General features: G+C 33.5%; 1 protein-coding gene across 1 annotated transcript; it reads left to right on the top strand.

Annotated features, from left to right (window-relative positions):
* Window positions 1–18,744: 18,744 nt before the first annotated feature.
* LOC111367584 (thaumatin-like protein 1b) lies at window positions 18,745–20,579 on the top strand. The gene is made up of 3 exons (XM_022988535.1): window positions 18,745–18,942; window positions 19,105–19,798; window positions 19,965–20,579. Exons 1-3 carry the CDS (start codon window positions 18,879–18,881, stop codon window positions 20,170–20,172), a joined length of 966 nt encoding a protein of 321 aa, XP_022844303.1. The 5' UTR covers window positions 18,745–18,878; the 3' UTR covers window positions 20,173–20,579.

Genomic DNA, 20,579 nt, shown 5'->3' with positions numbered 1-20,579 from the left:
ATAGGGTGTTTCGGAGTTGAGTTTTAGTGGAACTCTAGATTGATAAGGTTTCAAGTTATCATAATTTGTCTACTCCAATTTTGATTTCATATCTCATTTGAGACGAAAAATCCATTTCTAAGCGACTACATTTAGCGCTCTAACAAAATGACTAGCTGTGAGTATGCAAGAATTCTTTTTCTGTAAAACGTTCTTATAGTTAAATTATTGTAAAATTATAATTTGTCAAGCATGCAACTAAGGGCTTCTTCAATGGTTCAACAAATTGGTGTAAAAACATCAATTTGGTGCAACAATCCTCTCCTGTGATGTGCTAAAACACCATGCTAATTTAACTTTCTTTATATATGTTTTAATTTGATTATTAATTTTAATTAATATTGGTTTGTAAATTATAACAAGTAATAAATTATAGCTAGTTGTAATTTAATTATGTAATTTTTTGTGAGTTAAATGTTTTTTTTTTCAATTGTTGTATGCAGTTTTTTTTCAATTTATTACTAAATGTAATATTTTAGTTCATTAAATATTTTTTTAATTTAATAATGAGTAATAATATAATTTTTGATTAAATAATTTTTTAAAATAAACTAAATGTGAAGAAATAAATAATAAGGAAACAAATGAAACACGATTAATTTGGTGTAATATTTTGCATAATCACGGAAGATGACTTGGCAAAATGCCGTGAAAATTAAATCAATTTAGCCTCTATCTGTCTGAATCTTATTATATAAAGATTCATTTTTCGTCAAACTCATTTTCAACGATATATTTTCCTCTTAAAATGATTTTAGACGTAAACTTAAAATTTTAACTACTTTTAATTACACAATCTCTTAAAATATAAAAAATAATAATAATAAAAAATGGAGAGAGACTAAATTTAGAGGTCAGCTTGAAGGTTAATATAAACCATTGAAGATATGGTCTGAAAAGACATAATTCGCATAAACCATTAGCCGTCAAGTTGGACTACAGTACATATCCAAATGATCAAACATTGCAATTCCGACCAAGCCAAGAGACGTCTTAGGATTACTTCAACCTTATTGACTTTATAGCCACAATTTGCGGCTAAGTGATTATGATTGTTTCAAGCTTTAAAAGTAAGTGGCATCGGCATCGGCATCGGCATCGGCATCGGCAACGGCAACATCAACATCTGTTAGTATTAGACCATAGTTTTTGACCTGTTTCTTTTCTTGTAGCCATTTTCAATCGCAATCAGAAAAGAGATGTGCTTCATGTACAGGGTATGTGTTCACACTGAACCCGTACTGAACACTTACAGCATCGGAGGTGGGGAGGGTTTTTGAAAATTTTCTATACAGATGGGTCCCGTGCGAGACCCACTTGATGTGAGTGTTGGTAGGAGTTCTATTCTATTAACCCAGCAATATTCAATTCAAAAGGCTGCACAACTTCATAAAACTTATTTATCTATTTATTTCACCTTATTACCTACACGACAGAAATAAAATATAAATAATGTTGAAACCGGTTGAAAAATTAGAACATATATTTGGACCATTTTTTGGCCATCAATGGTCAAACTAAGTCCAAATTTATGGTCGGAACGATCCCTACTTGGATTTTTTGGCTCGAGACATCGCCAACCTAGCGATAAATTAGCAGAAGTTAACTTGCTCATTTGACCTACACATTAGTTTTAAGCCCCTGTTTAGTGGGAGTTAAAATCAAATTTTTAGCATATCAATAAAAGTAAATGTGTGATTTAAAAGTAATGTATCCAATAAAATACGTAATTAAAATTAATTGTTAACTTTAACTTTGATAAATTTTATTTTTTTACCAAACAGGGGCTAAGTCAAGGGTAAAATAGAAAACCCATTAAAAATTCAAAATAAAATAAATAAATGCAATTTTATAAACAAGAGTAAATGCAATTTTGTTTATCTTCCCGAATGGCACGAGGATTCCCCACTTGGTCGGGTTTTTTAGGATGTTGACATAGTTAAAAAGTCTACCCTGAGTTCAAGATGGCATAGGGAGAATGCGGCCCTCACCCCCAAGCCACCCAAATAATTTTTTTAAATAATTTTTTATTAATTTCACTATTACTTAATTATTTATATACATAATATATGTAATCAAGACGATTATTGACATATTATATTAAACGGTCAAAATTCGCCTCATGGCCCATTTATTTCAATTATTTAACCCTTATTTGGTGATGATTGAATTGGAGTTTTAATAAATTTTGATGAAATGTGGGGTTAAAATGTTATAGGTCCATGAATTGTGTGATTAAAATTAATTATTGATTTTGATTTAAATTAAAATTTTGATTTTAATCCATATCAAACAAGAATTTAAATGAAGTGTATCACTCTTTTTTATATACTACTTTTTCAAAACATTTTCTTTAAAATTCCAATGTGGAATTCATTTTCATAAAATTATATAGTATTTACATGTGGACTTTGCTTAGGATATTTAGTACATCCAAAAATATTGTTATGTACTGAAATAATTATTGTCCAACAAAATTCTATATCGGCCATAAAAGGACCCTATTACATGTCCACTTGTCCCAAAATGAATATAAGCATACCGGCTTTCAAAGCATGATAAACATGTACCTCGACCACTTAGCCTCTCCTTATCAAAGGAATGCAATCCCTCGATCACTTCGCTAATAGACAATTAAAAGCCTCGTCCAAATAACGAAATTAAAGGACTCGGCTCACCCTAGAACATAGACCCCATTTAAGGGCAAACTATAACATAATCAAATTATCATTAACATCTATGCAACAAAACCATAAGAAACATATAACTCTTGTGCACTAAAGCCAGAGTTCAACTATAAGCTCTTGCCCACATCCAAATCTAGCTCTTGATGGTTCTTCCTTTGAAGGCCAACGTTCACTAGTAATCAACTTAGTAAAAACAATTCGATATTGGGCGGCTAGTGCCATAAATGAATATGCTTCGATCGTCTCTATAAGCCCTCGACACTTTGACCATGATCATCTAATGATAAGGAAAAGGAACGACCATATGATCATGGTGATTTACACAAACCGCCTAGCCCCCAAGCCTCGACATCAGATCATCAATATCAAAGCAAATGTAGTGGAGCTGGCTTACGATTCTAGTGGTCTTATCTCCCAATGAGATGTTCAATATTCTACTTGAAGATCCAATAAAGTAGTTGAGGATCTCTTTAGGCCTCTCTCCATGAATTCATTTGATTTTTGATTTTCTATTATGGTTGAAGTCGCAATGGGGGAGTTAAGGTCCTATTTTTTAGGTCTCTCTCCATTAACCCACTTTAGAAAATTTAGATAAAGTCTCAACATGGAAGCAAAGCTAAGAACCCAAATAGGACTTAACTTTGTTGGCCTTGTGCTACCTAATTCTCTTGAGGATTTAAAGAATATCTCCAATTGAGGAAAACTTCGGGATGGAGAGTGTTGACCCCAAAAAGTGCGCCAACGGATACCGGTCCCACCCGCTCTTGCGTGGGCGAATGTCCAACACGCTAAGATACGTGGACGGTCTAAAACGAGCGGTTCAAAGGGGCGTGGGAGTAGCCCAACGACACGGGACGGTGATGTTCAGAATCCGACGGGTTGTTCGTAATCCGATTGTACGATAATTACCAACCGGTGCTCGTAGATGTATATGTAAAAATGTATGGACTCGATTTGTGTATTGCAAGTAAATGAGAGAGAGTTGAGTAAATGTAGTTTTTAGTATTGATTCTTGCATTAGCCTATTACATTATACAATGGGGGTATTTATAGTGATACTTATGGAATGGGAGCCCTTGGATGAAGTGGCACGTGGCCTCATCTCCTTAGTTCAAATGTCTGTTCTTAGGCATGGGACTTGACTTCCTAGCTTACGGAGCATTTATTGCTTGTGCAGGGCCTCCATGCTAGTTACAAGACTTGACATTTATGCTTATGACAAACGTTCCATCAATCATTCGAATAAGATCTGTGCAGGGGATCTCTTGGGAGAAGTGACCACGGAGGATGTTCCCTTGTGGTTCAGAGGCTCGCGCATCAGTTTCGGGGCTTCGGACTTTTGTCATGATACTTCCACTTGAGGGCCTCAACTGCTCTCAACAGGTTCCAGCAGCCGGGCTTCGGTTCGTAGGCCTCGGTCAATGGACCTCGGACAAAGAGGAGCCTCGGCAGATGGACTTCTGCTCAAGGTAGTTCGGATGTAGCCCCACCTCGGCATTGTATGCCACCTCGGCAGGAATGCCACGTGGATCGCCATGAGTGGGCCATTGTCCCAGATAGGTTGGCCAGGTGTGACAACACGGAACAGAGAGAGTATTTCCTATAAACAAAAACTTGCATGGGAGATGAGCTAAGAACCTACGACAAACTTACTATTTTAACTAGTATGGATAAACTATCTCTGAGATTGAAAGAGAATCTCTTATAAACGAAAAATTGAAGGGGAGATAATGAAAGAACTGTCGTTAACTTAAGTTTTAATAAGTTTTAAATTTCAAAATTAAAAGTAATTTTCATTTTCATTTTTAAATTTAAATTTTAATAAAAATTTGAATCTCATAATTTAGATTGTGACTTATACTTAAATGTGATTTATTTTCATGAATGGGAGAGGGTTGAATTTCTCCCAATAAAAGGAAGAGATTTTCATTTAGTTAAACATAACATGGAAAAAATAATTTCATTATAATGTTCTCTATACTTATATATTATTTTCTATAATTTTGACAACTTGATAAGGGTTCGTTCATTTATCTCCATATGATCGTGCCCATAGAAGGAGAATCGACTGTGAATCATATGTGTTTTATCTTGGAGACATGTAGTGTGGAAAGTACTCGCACGAAGGGGAGTCAACATAACTTTAGAACAACATCTTCGACCTAACTCCCAAGGTTTGCATTTCTAACACTTCTTCTCGTATATTCATATGATTGTTGAATTATTTTATTGTGATATATAAATGGATTATGTTAATTGGTAAGTATCTAAACACAAATCATCCAAATTTTCTAACAAGAACCTATTACCAACTCATTCCTTTAACCTACATCAGAAAATTACCTTGGAATTGAAAGAACATCCCCTCAAAATAAGCCACGGACAAAAAGTCTCTCCGGATCAAAAAATTTTGGGATTAAAAATCCCTTATAATGGCCTTTGATTAAAGAGAATTTGGGGTCGAATTTCTAGCCAAAATATCAGGAATTTAAAGAATATTTCAAATTGAAAAGGCAATATATTTCGATGTACTCTATTTCGATTGGATTTCTTTTGTATATAAAGCCTCCATTTATATCAGTTATTTTCCATGGGCTATTTATGGCATAAATGCCTCGATATAAATGGGGTTCTTTTATTTTTCTTTGGCCTCTATTATTAGAAAGTAGAAATAGGCGAAGCGATGATTTGGAACAACAATACAAAATTTCAGCACTAGTAACAACAAAGTATTGAAAATCCTTCATTTCACATACATATGAAACTATAAATTTGGGGAATGAAAAATATTATGGAGCAATACTACAGGAATAGATTCAAAACCAGGCTAAAAAACAGATCGGACAGGTGTCAATACACTATTGGATAGTTTGAAAATTTAAAAAAAAAAAAAACTGTCACAGACAGTCTGCCAGCTCATTCTGTTTTTTCAGCCCCTGTCCCTCATCCTGTTCAAATGGAATTGTCCAATATTACGCGCTAAAATAATTATTGTCCACTGGGATTCCACCTAATTGGTAGAAGGGCCCCATTACATGCTCACATATCATAAAATGAAAAGTTATACCCCAGCTTCCGAGGCAAAATAGGCATGTGGCTTGGTCATTGAGCCACTCCCTCATCTAAGGAATGCATACCCTAAATCACTTGGCTAATAGACAATTGGAAGCCTTGTCCAAAGAGTGAAATTAATGGCTGCTCGACCTCGAACATAAACGTCATTTAAGTGTGAATCTTGACACAATTAAATCAACATGAATACCAATACAAAAAAAATCATGCATGTGCATAACAAGTGTCAAGAAATCACAATCCTCAAAGAGAATATTGGAACATGATGATGAAAGAATGACAACTCACTAAAAATCGAAATGTGATAAATCTAAAGATTGAAAGTCCAAATATCCAACCTTTAACTCTCTAAAAAGTTATCTCGAATCAAGGCAAAACTTCAGGTCGACAAATTTGAAAATCTTGGCATTCTTCAATTAAAGTACCATTTCTGACCAAAATGACGGCGTAACATATTCTTTCTTCTTTCTACAAAAACCTCAACCACAAACATATCATACCCTACCTACACCACCAAAAAAAGGGGGAAAATTATGTCAAAATTTTGACAAAAACTCTAAAGTTGGTCAGCAAATACTATTCATATTAGAGAATGAAGATCCATAAAAAGTGTATTTTTTTTCTCCCTAGTGTCTCAATCATTAGTTAAATTTAATTTTTATTTACTAATATTACAATTTTAAAATAAAAATATATAGGCAATAAATGAGGGTCGGGTTCCTCATCCAAGACCCACATTAGTGGGAACGGGTAGGGACGGGAAATAATGTCTCGTTATGAATACGCCTAATTGGCATCCCTAACACCTAAATGAGGTAATAATTGTACTTTGACGCAGAGCTTATTTACTAGCGTGATGTGAAGCTTTGGCAGCTGAAATGCACAGTTTTGAGGATAGGTAAATAGTAAAAATTTAAGTTGGGATTTTGACCTGATGAGGCGAATAGAGCAAGAGAAGATGATTAAGAGCATGTTTGATAGAATTTATTTGAAAATAACAAATTATTTAATAGTATTTTTTGAAAAATGCATGGTTAAAAAGTAAGAAAATTTTATTGATTTGTGTGTAGAATATCTTATAGTGTGATGTGTGGTAAAGAATGATCTTGTATCAAACAATTTAATTTTTTAAAGGATGACAAACAAGGGCTAATTTGATTTCAAATGTTGGATTAGACTCGGATAAAATTGTTCGAGAGTCCATGATCCTTTTAATTTAGGATAATTTTCAGGTTTCTCCTTGAATACTTGTATGAATGAGATTCAGAGCCTTTTCCTTAGGAATTATTAGCCATTTCTCTTTTGAACAAATCTTCTCTGTATCTCTTATTTAAGTAATTATGTTTGGTCTCTAATCCTTTTCCTTCGCGATCACCATCTCCACCTTGATCTTCGTATCGTAGTTGTTGGTGACCTTTTTGTGGTTGTTGCTGTTGATCTTATGATCATACAATACTTTGCAACTTGTTTTGGGATTTCGTGGAAGGGTCAACAAGGGTTTTCAATATTGTGAAAATAGCTAAAGAGAAGTCCAAAAGTTTTGGTAGTGGCGACCATTTAATGGTGAAGGAAACAGAAGTATTGGGGGGAAGCTGTGGATGATGACTTGAGAGGAAGATGAACATTTTTTTTTCCCTTCTTTCTATATTTTTCTTGTTATAAAATTAAAGGAACAAAGGAGAATTATAAGAAAAGGAATAGATACTGTCCAAACTCAATTGTATATTTTATTGGGGTAATTAGCTCATAACGTCTTTTCTTTCACCATTATTGTGCATTGTTGGAGAATACACCGATTCAAATGTGCATATTATATTCACAAATCGTTACTTACACGTTTATGAAATCGAAACAAGGTTTCGACTTACCGAAATGTAGTTTGAGAAACGAACCAATGATTATTGAATCTGACTATTCCTATTCTTGAATTAAAACATGTAATTCTTTTTATTGAACCTTGCATAAATCATATAAATAAAATTAATCATTTTCTGAAATCAAATATGAAGAAATGAAATCAAAAATAAGAAAAAATTAGATGCAAGTGATGCGATTGGCTGAGGGGAGTATAACTCTTTTTTTAAAATGAATTTGCCCCGTATCGGTGCTAACGATTTTTCGACAATTATCTCCCAAGATACAACGATCACGTCAAGCCATATGAGCACTCCAAATGACTTCGACCAATGAACTCGAACGGAATTCCCTCTCTATCATAACAATGATTTTGATACAAAAGATAATCACTTTTACAAAGTGTTTTATGTAACTTAACATGAAATAAATAATATGGAATTATGGAATGAATTGGAATTACAAATACACATCCAAGGGGTCCTATATATAGAAGATAAAGGGTTGCCCCCAGGGCATATCTCCCAGTGGCAAAGGGGAGGGCGGATAGGGCTCAGCGCGGCAGTGTGCAGAGTTCGATTCCCCGCAAGGTGGAATTAGCTTTGTTGCAAGCGGGAGTTACCATATGGGTTAACAGCCTTGGTCTATCCATGTGCTCTCCACCCTAGCTCCTGGGAGGCACATCCTGCGATTTACCTCCTCCACGATGGCCCAGAGCAGGGTCGGTGGGGGCCTTTAAGGTTGGGGTTCAACCTTTTTTTTTTTAAGATAAATGGTTGTGGGTGAAGGGATACACTCCAAATCCAGCATTTTTCATGAAAAGTTGCAACATTTCATTTCAAACTTGATTTCTTTCAAAAAATTGCAACACTTCATTCTTCCAACTTTGAACCGCAATTTTTCATTCATCCAGAATTGGTTTCGAGATTTCAAATATACCACGACGATCTACTCGACAAGTAGAATAAGTTGGTCTATTTACTTTTGTAATTTGACCATCGAATCAAGTTCGAACATTCGATCGAAGTCGCGCCTTTTTATTTTCTCAGTTTTACACTTAACCAATTTTTGGTTAATTTTTGAACCAATTCCAACAATCCCCCACATGAATGGAAATTCGAGTATGTAAATGTAATGCTATGATGTGATGCAAGTAGAGAGAGAGCGAAAAGCCACTGCATCGGGGATAGTCGCTTCTAGCCTTAAACCTCCCGTAGTGAAATACCATCAGGCTTACTCGACTAATTGGTGAACGTGATGTCTTGAACCATTCAACCTTTAGTGTAAGCTAAGACAACGATACTCACACAGATATATTTCCTAAATCGTTCAAGGTTCTCATGACTTGGTTCATTTTGGACCTGAATCCTTCTTGGTTCTGCAAGTGTTCAGAGAATTCTAGCATTGAATAATTCTCATTAAAGCGGCCCCATTTCACACTTACATAGATGACCTCCTATTAAGAATATTTTACCCTATTCCACTTGACTTAATCAAAATATAGGAATCATTAAAAGATTATCTTAACCTCTTACAACTCTGTAGAAAGTACTTTAATATCATAGGAATGATTTAGGAAACTATTTTCCTTAGTACTTCATGGAATCTTCATAACTTAATTGTCCCTTTGAACCAAGATCTTGGGATCTCCAGTCAACAAGGTAGGGTTAGCATTACAAGAACTCTAACGTAGTAGGCTTTACCTCATTCCATTCGATATGTAGTATTCTTGATCTCTCTTAGTAAATCTCTTTAAAGACACCACGAGCTTACACCATTGAGATCAATTGCTTAATAGTATTATGTCTATGACTTATACGTCTAGATCTACCATTACATGTGACTTAGTATCTTATCAAATAATGCTAGCCAATGATCAATTCATTTGATAGATACAAATTGTCGCCACCAAGAAATCCTCTCGTGAAGCTATATGCCTTATTAGCTTTCTCAATTTTCAAACACGATTGGAGGATATATATTAAACACTACACTAGTCAATCACTTTTACTAGTGGACTTCAGAATCATGGGTATTCAATATCATCATTGAAACATTACCATGCATTTGAACTTTATGAATATTCTTCATATATTCCAATTGTTCTTATATGTCTAAACAAACGTCATAATCGACTTTACAACCCATTTCATCTACTTTAGACTTAGTATATATTATCCTTATAATAAGTGTAAGGGTTTTCTATCTTTCCACCTTCACAGATATCATTCTGTGATTATAAGATAGAATCAAACGTAACTGTTAAATTAAGTCACCCCCATAATTCCTCAATTAGGAATACATATGCAATCTAGTAATGTTGCATCCACAAGTTTTGACCTTTCTAGTTCAAGTTCACAAGCATTAAGTTTAACCCCCCCCCCCCCACATTCTTGGGTTATACTTAAACTTAGAGTTCATCAACTCTTTTATAGTTTTATTCATTTATCTCTTAGATAATATCCGTATCGACTGCTTCGTGAAAGTCTAAATACTTTCAAAATAGTAGTCATTGACTCAAAATTTATTTCAATTAAAGTTGTATATAACATACTTCAATCCAATTATTTTAATTTGATTATCCAAATTAAATCAAGGCCATCATATAGATCAACAATGCTTTCTAAGCATAAACTAATTTAATTGGTCTCACGATTGAAGTCAATTTCAACAGTGAAGAGGGCTAAGTATCTTGATTCACAAGAATTGTAACTTCTCTTATCACATTGTAACCTTTCACATGATAGTTTCATTTCATGTCAAATAATAAGGTACATATTCACCATATTCAAATTTGAACGAACGAATCAACCATATATTGAAAAGTTGTGCTCTCAAAAGACACAACCGTACAAAAGGACTCACCTCTTGAATTAATCTTTATGAAGAGACATACCCATTGGAAAATAATTATATCAAAAGTCATGATTTTTCATATGAAATGATGCACCTTTTCATTAAATTGATCCTAGAATATTTCATAATATTCTACATAATTTTTCCACCAATTTCAAGTAATCAAATTAGGACAAATTACATTTTGTCATATTTCTATGCAAATATAATTTTGCACAAATCATCCTATTTAATTTTATTAAAGTCAGAAATTTAACTAAATCATCACATTCAAACTTTTTCAGATTTAAAGGAAGTTCAGCACCATTGCCAACTTTAGGCACAGTTTGTGCTCTACAAAGTATTTTCATATCTTAATATTTTTGCAACAATTTTCACTAGAACAAATAATAATTTGTCATACTTTATGCAAATATAATTGGCATAAAAATCATCTCACTTAATTCAATAGGATTAAATGAGGCTATCAACATTAATCAAAGTTAGTATAATTTTAACAAGATATGAAACTTTAACCAACTAATTTACCATGTCATATTTCATATTCCAATAAAAGAATAGTCATGAAAGTTCATATACTCTCACAATTAGTTGGCATCTATTCCAGTAACATTGGAGTTGTACCAATGACTAACATATATAAATCATATTTAAATACATATACATGCCATATTATTTGATAAGATAATCAAGTTGATGATAGATTACGAAATTGGATTTGAAAATGTATTTAGAAAATGAAGAGTCATCATTTAATAAATTGTCTTAAAAACCACATGCACTTTTTTCCAAATAAACAAACTTCATAGTCCTTGACTAATTTATGGAAAGACACGTATTGACAGCTATATATATTGATTAACAATTGCAACCATGTACAATATATAATACTTCACTTTCATCATATACTAAACAAATGGATGACATAAACACTTAAGACACAATTCGTATAATAACATAATAGTTTCTTACGTATGCATCAGTTCTTTTTTTCTTTTTTCTTTTAAGAGTTGCATAGAACCCCACCGAGCATAAAACATAAATCAGTGTCGAGTTTATACAATCAAATTTTATCATCAAATCCATTTAATACTTTGTTCATGCAAACAGAATAATAAAAAATATAAATGCACGCAAACATAATTCATCTTAAGATTGTTGGGGAATACACCGATTCAAATATGCATATTTTATTCACAAAACGTAATTTACACGTTCATGAAATCGAAACAAGGTTTCGACTTACCAAAATGTAGTTTGAGAAACTAACCAATGATTATTGAATCTGACTATTCCCATTCTTGAATTAAAACATGTGATTCTTCTTATCGAACCTTGCATAAATTATATAAATAAAATTAATCATTTTCTGAAATCAAGTATGAAGAAATGAAATCAGAAATAAGAAATAAGAAAAAATTATATGCAAGTGATGCAATTGGCCGAGACAAGTATAACTCTTTCCTTAAAATGAATTTGCTCCGCATTGGTGCTAACAATTTTTCAACAATCATTTCCCAAGATACAACGATCACATCAAGCCATATGAGCACTCCAAATGGTTTCGACCAACGAACTCGAATGGAATTCCCTCTCTACCATAACAATGATTTTGATACAAAAGATAATCACTTCTACAAAGTGTTTTATGTAACTTAACATGAAATGAATAATATGAAATTATGGAATGAATTGGAATTACAAATACACATCCAAGGGGTCCTATAGATAGAAGATGAAAGGTTGTGGGTGAAGGGATACACCCCAAATCCAACATTTTTCATGGAAAGTTGCAACACTTCATTTCAAACATGTATTCTTTCGAAAAGTTACAACACTTCATTCTTCCAAATTTGGACATCAATTTCTCATTCATCCAGAATTGGTTTCTAAATTTCAAATATACCACGACTATCTACTCGACAGGTAGAATAAGTTGGTCTATTTACTTTTGTAATTTGACAATCAGATCAAGTCCGAACATTCGACCGAAGTCACACCTTTTCATTTTCCCAGTTTTACACTTAACCAATTTTCGGTTAATTTTTGAACCAATTCCAACTTTCATAACTTTTATTTTTTGACATTTTCATCCTCAATTACACATTTGATTGGCAAAACGTCCTTTATGTCAATTTCCATTCAACTGCTCCATTAATTGAAGGGTGTTTTCGTCTTATGACACTTTTGCACTTTCTACATCATTAGAATTCATTTTCTCCTCTATCTTATTTTTTACTCTGAAAAATAACCATTTCCATGATGAATTTGGTAATTCCCATATGTTAGTTCTCTGTACCCATCCATAATTTGGTAATCCCAAGAGTTGCGAATTGCAAATAATTCTCTGACTCCAACTTGGAGTTGACTTGCTTTCTCAATTCACCCCAGATCTGCTTCGATCCGAGAGGCGCATCTTTGGCTTTAATTCTTACTTGGGATCTTATGTTTCTGTTAATTAACAATTGGCCTTTGGTCAAATTTTCATTTAGTTTGAATCACAATTGTCATTTCGGAAATCAGCCCTTGCCTTTCACCATTTTTGTTTTTAAAGAAATCTTCAATGCTGATGTAAGTTCTTTTCAATTTTTGCAAGCATTTTTATGATTTTGGGAGTTTCAGTGAAGAAAAAAGAAAGGACTTCTGGATTAATCGTTCAATAAAATGTCTTAGCTGCATTCAATATGCCGTGATGAAGATCAAATTAACTGGAGCCCGGCGAGTTATCTGTTAGTTCTATCTTCCCATATAAATTTGGTAATTTCCAAGAGCTGCCAATTGAATTGACCGTGCAATTGGTGATTTTCAGGAGGAAAAAAAAGTGGGTTCAAATGGAAAAGAAAGAGGAAAAATGTTATAAGACGAAAATACCCTTCAATTAATGGAGAAGTTAGATGAAAATGGATAAAAATGACGTTTTACACAATCAAATTTGTAATTATTGGTGAAAATGTTAAAAAGTGGAAGGTAGGGGCATTTCGCATAATAATAACAGTGAAATTTAAAGACGTTATGTGTTAATTACCCTTTTTATTGAGAATTATATCTTATGAGAATTACAATCAAAATAAAATAAACTCTTCTAAACTAGATATGACTTATCTTTGTAACATGAAAAAACTAAATTATCGTCAATAAGCCCTTATTTGACACACATTATAATGAGAAATTTTGGTAAAATGCATTATAGAATAATATTTTTTGGTAGAACGTATGGTTAAAAAAGAATGAAAAGTTTTTTAGTTCTGTAATATTATTTGATTGAAGAATGTATGATAAAAAAGAGAAGATAGAAAAATGTATTCAAATTTTAAAGGGTTTCAAACAAGAGCTAATTATATCATAGTTTTACAACACTTTCACTTTGATGATTGTTTGCACAATAATTGCTTCATTAAAAATCTAGTTTGGCAAAAATACAATGGGAAAGAATACCAAATGATGAAAGAAAGAGTACAAGTATTTTTAGAGTAATAAAATGCTATCTCGTTAAAATTTTGTCAAGAAAATCAAATGAGAAAAAAATTGAGTTAAGGAGTAGAGGACATCTGCTCTCCCAAATATTGATGAGTGAAAATTTTTGTTTCAAGTCATCTAAATGTTTTAACATTATCACAATTCTTGAAATTATGTTTCTTATTGTCTTGTTATAACATTCAAGCACTATTATCTTTGTACGAAATATTCATCAACCTTCGATGACTATAATAACACGATGATTTAGAAACGGTCCTTATTATTCTCTCCAAAAGTCACATACATATAAGAGTATTATTTAAGGGTAAAATGTCTTGTAAGTTATGAACATTTATTATACAAAGAATATGTTTTGTTAAAACCTTATTTTGTAAAATCATGTAGGGAAAATCCTAATGAAGGAAAAAAAGTACATTATTCATTTGAATACGTCACAAAAATTACCTTATTAAAAGCCTTGTCAGGAAACCTAATGGGACAAAACTTTAGTCAAAGGAAAAAATAGTACGAAATGTATTTATTTCCCTCACGATACTATCACTCGAATTATATGTTTCAACCATAATAAATCATTCAGAGATAACACTAATAATCATGTTAGATAAGTTGGTAATAACTACATTTCAAATTTCATGCATTGTTTGAATAATAAGATATAGACTTGTGATTGTATCCACCACGATCTTTTTCCTCGTGTAATACATATTATGACTTCATTTTTCTCAATTCTTTTCCAATAAGTATACACATTTAGATTTTCGGTTTGCATGCTCAAAAACCTCAAGTTTCTCAAATATATTCGATTTTACTAGAATTGCGTTCCTTTATTTGACCAATGATTTCTTCGATTGATATGCTTTAACGATTTTATTTAGAAATCTTCAGTATTGATAATATGAAACTCTACATTGTGTACAAAATTATTATCAACAACTTTTTCATTTTGATTCTATTTCTTTTTTTACAACGACATAATTTATTGAGATATATTTTACTACTATCAATATTTCAAGTACTAAAACCTCTTTTGAAGTTCTATAATTAATTATGTCTATATACTCTCCAAATGTATACACCTCTGAATGAGACCATCTTTACTATTTACTTCAATTCCCTTTTTGGAAATTATGTCTTGGAATCGAAAGTCATCATGTTTTATGCGTGTCATTGACTTATAAGGCATAATGCCAATGAAATGTCTTTCAAGGACGTCAATTCAAATTGGAACATTTAAAAGCTAATGTGTGAGATATTATTATATTCTTCTTGATCAGTAAATGCATTTAAGTGAATTATATTTATAACTTTTAGATCGAATTATCTTTTGCGAGGATCTACATGATAAAATAATGTATTATGTATATAACTTCTCAGCTTCTTAATTTCTCCTCTAATGCTAGGAAAATTGTTCAATCAAATTGACAATCAGCAAAACACGTCATAAAATATCACTTGTTAGATCTTGAGATATCGTATAAGGATTTAAATTAAGCATTTATTCTCAACATCCTTTATTTTTTTTTATCTTAGTGTATTGTTGTGGATTAATTATACACATGTTGCACTATCAATATAATTAGATGAAAAAATTAGTCTCTGACCATAAACCAGATACAATGGGTAAAAACTTTGTTATTAGCATGATGCTAATAGCATTCTCAAGATAGAGTTAGGAACACTTTGTTCTCAATAGTAATAGTTTAGGAACTAATTGAAGGCGTTTAATAAATAATAATGTTAAATTGTCTATCATCATCTCAACTAACATCCATTTGCATAAACAAGATACACCTTATTGGGTGTATAATCTGACAAATATACTCATTATTTATAATTTGCAAGGTAATTTTACAAACTCTAGGTTATAAGCACCAAGCAATTATCTAATAGATATATCATTTTGTTAGATACAAATAATATCTAAATAGTGAACATGGACCCCATATATTACCCTAATTAATTTTGAAGATAATAGATTATTTTTCAAAAAAACTTTAGTTAGTTATGATCAAGACCAATTTATAATACAGAGAGCAAGTATTATATGAAAATTCAATAAATTGAAAAATCTTCTAATTCTTCATTGAATGTTCATTTAAATTCACAGTTGCTCATCATTATTGTTCTAGAAATTGTCCAACTGTTTATGCATAATAATACATTCATCAATTGAACTTTTGATTCAATATAGTAGTTGTTTCAATTGTACCAATATCTGTATAGTATTAATCATAACACAAATTTAGAAACTTTATGTTCTCTTTAGTTTAGTGTTTATACTAAGAACTAAGGCCCATATATATACAGTCCAAAATGAAAGTTAGGAGTATAATAAATTCTTCTAGGCTAAATAGGACTTACCTATTTAAAGACTAAATAATCATCAATAATTATCTCATAGTCTTACAAATTATTTTTTTTTTGGATCTATTTAAAGTTAACAAATAAGCCTTTAAGTGTCTTGACCATTTTGCCCTCCATTAAAGATGGAATGCAGTCCACATAACTCATTTAGCCCTTATTTGATCCCCATTTTGGGGAAAATAATGTATTTTAAATAGTAGATTTATGATAATGTGTGTCAAAAAATTAAGGAAAATGCGTATAATATTATTTTATTGAAAAATGTATGGTTGAAAATGAATTTTGAAAAAAAATGAATTTTTAGAAGAATAAAAATCAAACAAGGGTTTAATGGAAAAATCTATAGATTCTGCCACTAGGGACAAGTTTTGCTAAATTCTAGTTGGGATTGTCTAGAGTAAAAAATCGTAGGTACGAAAATCTAGAGCAAAAATCGTAGGTATGGAAATCTGAGAATTTTTGAAAAGGTTGTTGAATAACATAATTGATTTTCTGTCCACCGTGGGTAGAATAATAATTGTCCACTGTAGTCGTAGCCATATCAACGATCAAGCCTTATTTTTAATTTTTTTTAGAAATATCTAACTTACTGATGTGACAAAGTAGATATTATAACTTGAATAATTCTTCTCAAACAAGGTCACTCGGGCCCTGTTTTTCCAATGCCCCCCCCTATTCGCAGGATGTTTGTCGAAAAAAGGACTCATGTGGCCTTGTTTATGTAACAGCACTTTTATAACTCTTGTCCACAATGGAGTGGGATCAATCCTATGTTAAATAAAGCCGATATTTACTTGAAGTTGAAACATACAAGTTGAAATCCCACTTGAATTTTTACTCTCCTCATAATTTCCCAGTTGAATAAACAGGACCACAAGGGTCCTGTTTATGTAACAACACTCTTATAACTCTTGTTAACAATGGAGTGGGACCATTCCTATGTTGAATAAAACCAATATTTACCCGAAGTTGAAATATACAAGTTGAATAAACAGGACCAATGTGGTCCCGTTTATGTAACAGCACTCTTGTAACTCTTGTTCACAATGGAGTGGGATTATTTCTATGTTGAATAAAACTAAAGGAAAATTGCAGCTGAGATATCAAATATTTCGTTTATTAGCAGACATTGTTCAAACCTTTCGTTCGTGCCACCGGATGTACCAAACCTTCAAAAAATTAGTACTCGGAGTTCAAATTGATAGAAACCGTTAGTTTGACTGTTATTGATCAAAAATTAAAGGTCTGACCAATTGTTGACTGATTTTTAAAGGGGAAAATATGTAACTTTACATTTTCATATAAAAAATTTAAATGAAAGAATTATATTTAAAACCAAAAAACAAAAAATTTATATAAAAGAACTATATTTAAAACCAAAAAACAAAAAAATAAAAAACTCCAATCATCATCTCCACTCACCCCCCCCCCCCCCCTCCCCACCCCCAAGAAAACCAAAAACCAGTTTGGTAAATGAACAAAACCAATTTGCACTTCCAGAATGACTAGCTCCGATGAGAATGGTCACTGAGAGGAGAAATGGGAGGAGAAGAAGATGATATAGTGGGAATATTTGTAGGATTTGAGGGGTTGTTTGGGAAGAAATGGAATTGAGGGTTCCAGTGGAAGAGAGTAAAAGGGGGCCCCAAAAAAAAAAAAAATACCAATAAATGAAATGGGCATTCGATGGGTTTTTATTTTCTTTCTCCCAAAAACTAGTCCATACAAATGCACTGGTATTCGATGGGTTCTTGTCGATGGGCAAAGAAGGATTTTAATTTTATTTCTTCTAGATTTTACTGATTTTTGGAGAGTGAGGAAAATGAGTTACAAGGTTTGAAATTAGCTTTTGAGATTTCAGTTAAGCTTTCGGCGAGGGTGAGGAAGTCAGTGAGATTCCAATTTTTTTATTTTATTGGCAGATATGTGGTTTTTTATTTTGGGTGGGTAGAGAAGATGACTTTTAGTTTTGGGTGGGTGGAGAAGATGATTGTTTTTTTATTTTTTATTTAAATTTTTAATATGAAAATGTAAAGTTATATATCTGTCCCATTAAAAATCAGTCAACAATTAGTTAGACCTTTAATTTTTGGTCAATAATAGTCAAACTAACGGTTTCTGTCAATTTGGACTCCAGGTGCGAATTTTTTGAAGATTTGGTACCTCTGTTGGCACAAATAAAAAGTTTGGATAAAATCTACTAATAAATGAAAGATTTGGTACCTCAACTACAATTTTCCCTAAAACTAAAACCGATATTAACCTGAAGTTGAAATCCCAGTAGGATATTTGCTCTACTCACGATTTCCCAAGTGAAAAAGACGGCGGCATTTTATGGCCCCACAACTCACCTCAGCTACTCTGCTCTCGTTCTCTATATATGCATCATCCCAGGGGTTCCTAGAGTCCCCCCAACCGCCATACCCCATTTCCACAACCTCATTTAGGGGAAGAAACCACTTTCCTCCGCCACCGCCTTCTTCCTCTATTTATCCATTTCATACGCACATACATTTACATAAAACTTAAATGGAACGCCTCCGCCTCTGCTCACGAGTCCTCCTACTAGCACTCACAAATTTCCTCATATCAGGTAAATTGGGGTTCTTTTCTTTCCTTTTTCATATAATTGAAGTGCAAACAGTATCGAACATGATAACTCGTCTTGTCCACTACTATATACTGCAAACTGTTTAAAGAATTTTATATGTTTTTACGTGATTTAACCTTTTAGTCTTGTGATTTTGTAATGCAGAAGTGCATTCATCAGCCACATTTACAATAGTAAACAAGTGTGAGTTCACAGTTTGGCCAGGCATTTTATCAAACGCCGGGATTGCACCACTTCCTACCACTGGTTTTGCTCTGCAAAAGGGGGAGACAAAAACCATGGCTGCGCCGTCTTCCTGGGGTGGCCGCTTCTGGGGTAGGACACACTGCAGTGAGGACTCAGCAGGCAAATTCTCTTGTGTTACTGGCGATTGTGGCTCCGGGAAGTTGGAATGCTCTGGCGGTGGAGCTTCTCCTCCGGCTACCCTGGCGGAGTTCAAAATCGACGGAGACGGTGGCAAGGACTTCTACGACGTTAGCCTTGTAGATGGGTATAACCTCCCAATGCTTGTAGTCCCCCAGGGTGGATCCGGCGATAACTGTACAACCACGGGATGCGTGGTGGACATGAACGGCGCGTGCCCTTCCGAACTCCGCGTGACAGGCGTAGGCGGAGAGAGGGTGGCTTGCAAGAGCGCGTGCGAGGCTTTCGGCAAAGAGCAGTTCTGCTGCAGCGGCGCGTATGGTACACCCGACAGTTGCAAACCATCGACGTACTCGCAGATGTTCAAGAGTGCATGTCCACTCGCCTATAGCTACGCTTACGATGACAAGTCCAGTACCTTCACATGCACCGGGGCCGACTATTTGATAACCTTCTGCCCATCCCCAAGTGCAAGGTAAATTTACTAATAAACCCATGCATAACCTAATTTTTAGTCATTTTAGAATGGGTAGTTTTGTCCGTTCGGAATTCATTAGGACCAATCAGTTTAGAGCTCAAATTTTCTTTACATTAATTATTTGATTTAGATCAAATTCCTGATTAATATTGTTCTGGTGCAGTCAAAAATCATCATCGGATGGGCAAGGCCCGGAATCCGGATCCGACGAGAGCAACACTTCACCATTTGACAACAGCTCAATGGTGTACGAAGGAGCGTTGGAGGTGAGTGCAGCACCGTCTACGTGCATAGACGTGGTTAGGGGGCAGGCGGTGGCCGTTGCCGTCGCCATCACGGCAGCGATGTGGCGACTGCCTCAGCCATTTTAGCTTTTTCTATCCCTTTTTATCTGAATCATCCATCCACTGCCGCTCATTGTGGGCCCATTGGAACTTGTCGGATGTTGGGTTATGCGTCAGATGTGGCCCAGCCCTTTCTTCTCATGGGCGTCGTGATGTTCAAGTGGCCCATGAATATGGTCCATGTGATGAGGAAATGAGTCACCTTGAAAATCATAGAAAAAAGATGATCAGACAGAAAAATAGGTAGAAAGTTGATACAGATCACGAGATGAGAGGCGGTGGCTGAGAATTTTTTATAATTATGATTTCTTATTTTATTATTTTAATTAAGATAGACGAGACATCTATTTAATAGATTAGAAGTTAGAACAATATAATACTCGAATATAGTTGAACGTGGCAAAAACGAAATCATTTATCATTAAAATTTTCTT

The sequence above is a fragment of the Olea europaea genome, chromosome 18 (assembly GCF_002742605.1).
Source record: "Olea europaea var. sylvestris chromosome 18, O_europaea_v1, whole genome shotgun sequence".
NCBI lineage: Eukaryota > Viridiplantae > Streptophyta > Magnoliopsida > Lamiales > Oleaceae > Olea > Olea europaea.
The sequence above is the reverse complement of the archived record's forward strand: the minus strand, read 5'-3'. Positions and strand labels throughout refer to the sequence as shown.

Bases quoted from the DNA above. Each gene is read 5' to 3' on its own strand.
- LOC111367584 (XM_022988535.1), top strand. From the start codon at position 18,879: ATGGAACGCCTCCGCCTCTGCTCACGAGTCCTCCTACTAGCACTCACA. The intron at 18,943-19,104 runs GTAAATTGGGGT...TTTGTAATGCAG, and splicing joins CACAAATTTCCTCATATCAG to AAGTGCATTCATCAGCCACA. The intron at 19,799-19,964 runs GTAAATTTACTA...GTTCTGGTGCAG, and splicing joins TGCCCATCCCCAAGTGCAAG to TCAAAAATCATCATCGGATG.